General features: G+C 52.1%; 1 protein-coding gene across 1 annotated transcript; it reads left to right on the top strand.

Annotated features, from left to right (window-relative positions):
• The first annotated feature begins 207 nt into the window (after positions 1 to 207).
• On the top strand, positions 208 to 2623 carry LOC121980952 (transcription factor MYC2-like). The gene is made up of 2 exons (XM_042533236.1): positions 208 to 1240; positions 1364 to 2623. Exons 1-2 carry the CDS (start codon positions 389 to 391, stop codon positions 2393 to 2395), a joined length of 1884 nt encoding a protein of 627 aa, XP_042389170.1. The 5' UTR covers positions 208 to 388; the 3' UTR covers positions 2396 to 2623.
• The last annotated feature ends 689 nt before the right edge of the window (positions 2624 to 3312 follow it).

The raw sequence follows: 3312 nt of genomic DNA, 5'->3' as shown, positions 1-3312 counted from the left end.
AGCTTAACTGGTTTGGAAGGAAGTTTTTTTAGGTAAAATGATGTTTACATATTTAAAAAAGTTCAATATAATAAACAGAAAGACAACAGGTTTTAATGAGCTGTAAAGGGCGGCTCAACCCGAACCAAACCGGCCCCAGGTGAACCGACGAACCAAATTGGAGATGGACCCATCCACTGGCCCATTTCTCTCCTCTTCAATTGCGTGACAATCTCTCTCTCTCTCTAGCTTTGGGTTGTCTTCACGACTTCACCCGCCCCCTTCTTCACGTCGTCTTCATCCACTTGCTCAGCCGCCGCCGCCAGCGCCAGCGTCCGCTTCATGCGAAGACGACGCCGGACGTGGGCCATCGACACACCTATGATAAGAAGTTGAAGAAGTATAAAGGATGAACCTTTGGGCCGACGACAGCGACTCTATGATGAAGGCCTTCATGCCCGCCGCCTCCGACCTTCAATCCTCCTCCCCCTGGGTGACGGCGGCCGCTCCCGGTCCTCCCCATCCGATCACTCCCCCTCCCACTCCGCCCCCCTCTTCTGCCTTCTTCAACCAGGACACCCTCCAGCAGCGGCTGCAGGCGCTGATCGAGGGCGCGCGGGAAGGATGGACGTACGGCATCTTCTGGCAGTCGTCCTTCGACGCGGCCACTGGAGCGTCCTTTCTCATCTGGGGCGAAGGCTACTACCGTGGGTGCGAGGACGACAAGCGGAGGCAGCCCACCGTTAGCTCCGCCGAGCGGGAGAACCGCAAACGCGTCCTGCGGGAGCTCAATTCGATGATCTCCGGCGGCGGAGCGGACGAAGCTGTCGACGAGGAAGTCACGGACACCGAGTGGTTCTTTCTGGTTTCGATGACCCAGTCCTTCGTCGACGGCACCGACCTCCCCGGCCAGGCCTTCTATACAGGCGCTCCATATTGGGTCGCCGGCGCCGACCGTATGGCCGCGTTGCCGTGCGAGCGCCCCCGACAGGCTCAGATGCTCGGCATCCAGACCATGGTCTGCACCTTCGTTGGGTCCGGCGTGCTCGAGCTTGGATCCACCGACGTGATCCCCCAGAGACCGGAGATCATAGGCAAGATCCACAACCTCTTCAATTTCAGCTCCACCGACTGTCCCTCCGTCGAGACCGGCACAGCCGCATCCTGGCTCGCGACGGAATCCCCGGAGGCGAATCCTGACGCGGCCGACAAGGGCGAGGCAGATCCATTACTCTGGTTCACAGACCCCTCCATCGCCGAGGTGAAGGACTCCGTCTCCCCTCTTTCTGCAACTCCCTCTATCTCCCTCACAAAATCCCTAATTCCGTTTGAGAGCAACCCTAGCTCGCTTACCCTTGTCGAAAACCCTACTTCTTCGATCCAGATCCAAAAGATTCAGACCCAGACCCCGCCATTCTCCTCCAAAGAGTACACTTTCTCCAATGGCGCCGTTCACACTCACTCGTTCAAGCCGGAGTCCGGCGACATCCTCGATTTCTCCAGTGGCAAGAGGAACCCTTCGCCAGCCCCTCCCGCCGGAAACCTCTTCTCTCACCGCCAGGCTGACGCCTTGGCGGACGACAAGAACAACAACAGGTCCACGGGGGAGACATCCAAGGCGAGCCACAACGATGAGGGCTTGGTTTCTTTTGCTTCAGCTCCCGCGAGACCATCGTCCGATGGCCAATTGAAGTCGTCTTCCGCGGCCACAGCTGCCGGCGGAGTCCTCAACGACCCCAACTCCGATCAATCCGACCTCGAGGCATCGGTGCGCGAAGTGGACAGCAGCCGGGCGGCCGAACTGGAGAAGCGGCCGAGGAAGCGCGGCCGCAAGCCTGCCCATGGCCGAGAGGAGCCTCTGAACCACGTGGAAGCAGAGCGGCAGCGCCGCGAGAAGCTCAACCAAAGGTTCTACTCTCTCCGAGCAGTAGTCCCCAACGTGTCCAAGATGGACAAGGCCTCCCTCCTCGGAGATGCGGTCTCCTACATCAATGAACTCCGAGCAAAACTCCCAGCTTTGGAAGCCGACAAGGAGGAATTGCAAACACAGATCGAAGCCCTCAGAAGAGAACGTGAATCCCCACCTACACGGCCGCCGCCGGGGGGAAAAGACGACGGCCATAAGATTATGAATGCCGGCGGCAGCCGGTGTCTCTCTGTCGAGATCGAAGTGAAAATACTCGGATTGGAAGCCATGATCAGATTACAGTGCCTTAAAACGAACCATCCAGCTGCAAGGCTTATGGCAACGCTAAAAGAACTCGACCTCGAAGTGCATTACGCCAGTGTGTCTGTGGTGAAGGACCTCATGATCCAACAAGTTACAGTGAAGATGTCGAGCCAGATTTACACACAGGAGCAGCTCCACACTGCCCTCTACTCTAGATTAGCCGCTGAGCGACTGGTTACTCGATAGTCTTCTACCCTGTAAACTAGTAATGTCGTACATTTTTGCTGAAGATCAGTTGCAGCTCACTTGTTCATGCTCAATTGTGGAGTTGTAGAGATTATGCTCAATCGTGTCGTCGTGTTCTGTATTACTCTACAATTGCAGTAACCAATTTAAAGGATTTGGTTATTTACAATGCTAAGGTATATTCTACGTTTGCTGCATGTATTAGTTAATAATATTAGTTTATTATCAGCTTTAGCGAATTTATATCTCCATACTTTTAAATATCAATTTATAATTATATTAATATCCATAAATATTAATTTTATTAACTATACTGAGTGTAAAACTTATGATTGGGATTCTTATTACCGAAACTACGGTACAATTTAGAAAAGAAACACTCAAAAAGAGAGGTTGGTCGAATGTCAGCTCAAAGTCGTCTGGTCTCACTGGACTTGACACGTCAACTTTGGGTGGGAAGCTTAACTAAAGTGGATAGGTCATTCAAAAGTAGCCAGCCGCAAGCCATCTGATCGAACTGACGCATCAATTACGAATCAGGGTAGTGTTCATCATCTGAATCTGAATTCTACCAAAGAGATAAGTGTAGCTGTGTAGCGGGCAGTTAGTGCTAAATCCTCAAGTGAAAAGTGCAGATAGAATTTTAGTGACCCATTCATTATCCATTACCCAATCAATAAGGCTAAATGTTGCCTTGAAACTTGATGTGACAAACACAGCCAGTCCAATTAAATAACACCAGTGCGTGACGGATCATCATCTTTCTTTCCTTTGCTCGGCACTTTTAATTCATTGGACTAGGCAAACGAACCGAAAGTCAAATCTATAGTGAGGTCCCATGAATCCAATCTCCACTCCTTGCTAATAGCATCCAGAGCAAGGGCCACCAAAACTCAGTTATCCAACTAATCAGGTAA

Source organism: Zingiber officinale, chromosome 5A (genome assembly GCF_018446385.1).
Source record: "Zingiber officinale cultivar Zhangliang chromosome 5A, Zo_v1.1, whole genome shotgun sequence".
NCBI classification, from domain to species: domain Eukaryota; kingdom Viridiplantae; phylum Streptophyta; class Magnoliopsida; order Zingiberales; family Zingiberaceae; genus Zingiber; species Zingiber officinale.
Note: the sequence above shows the minus strand (reverse complement) of the source record. Positions and strands in the feature narration are given on the sequence as shown.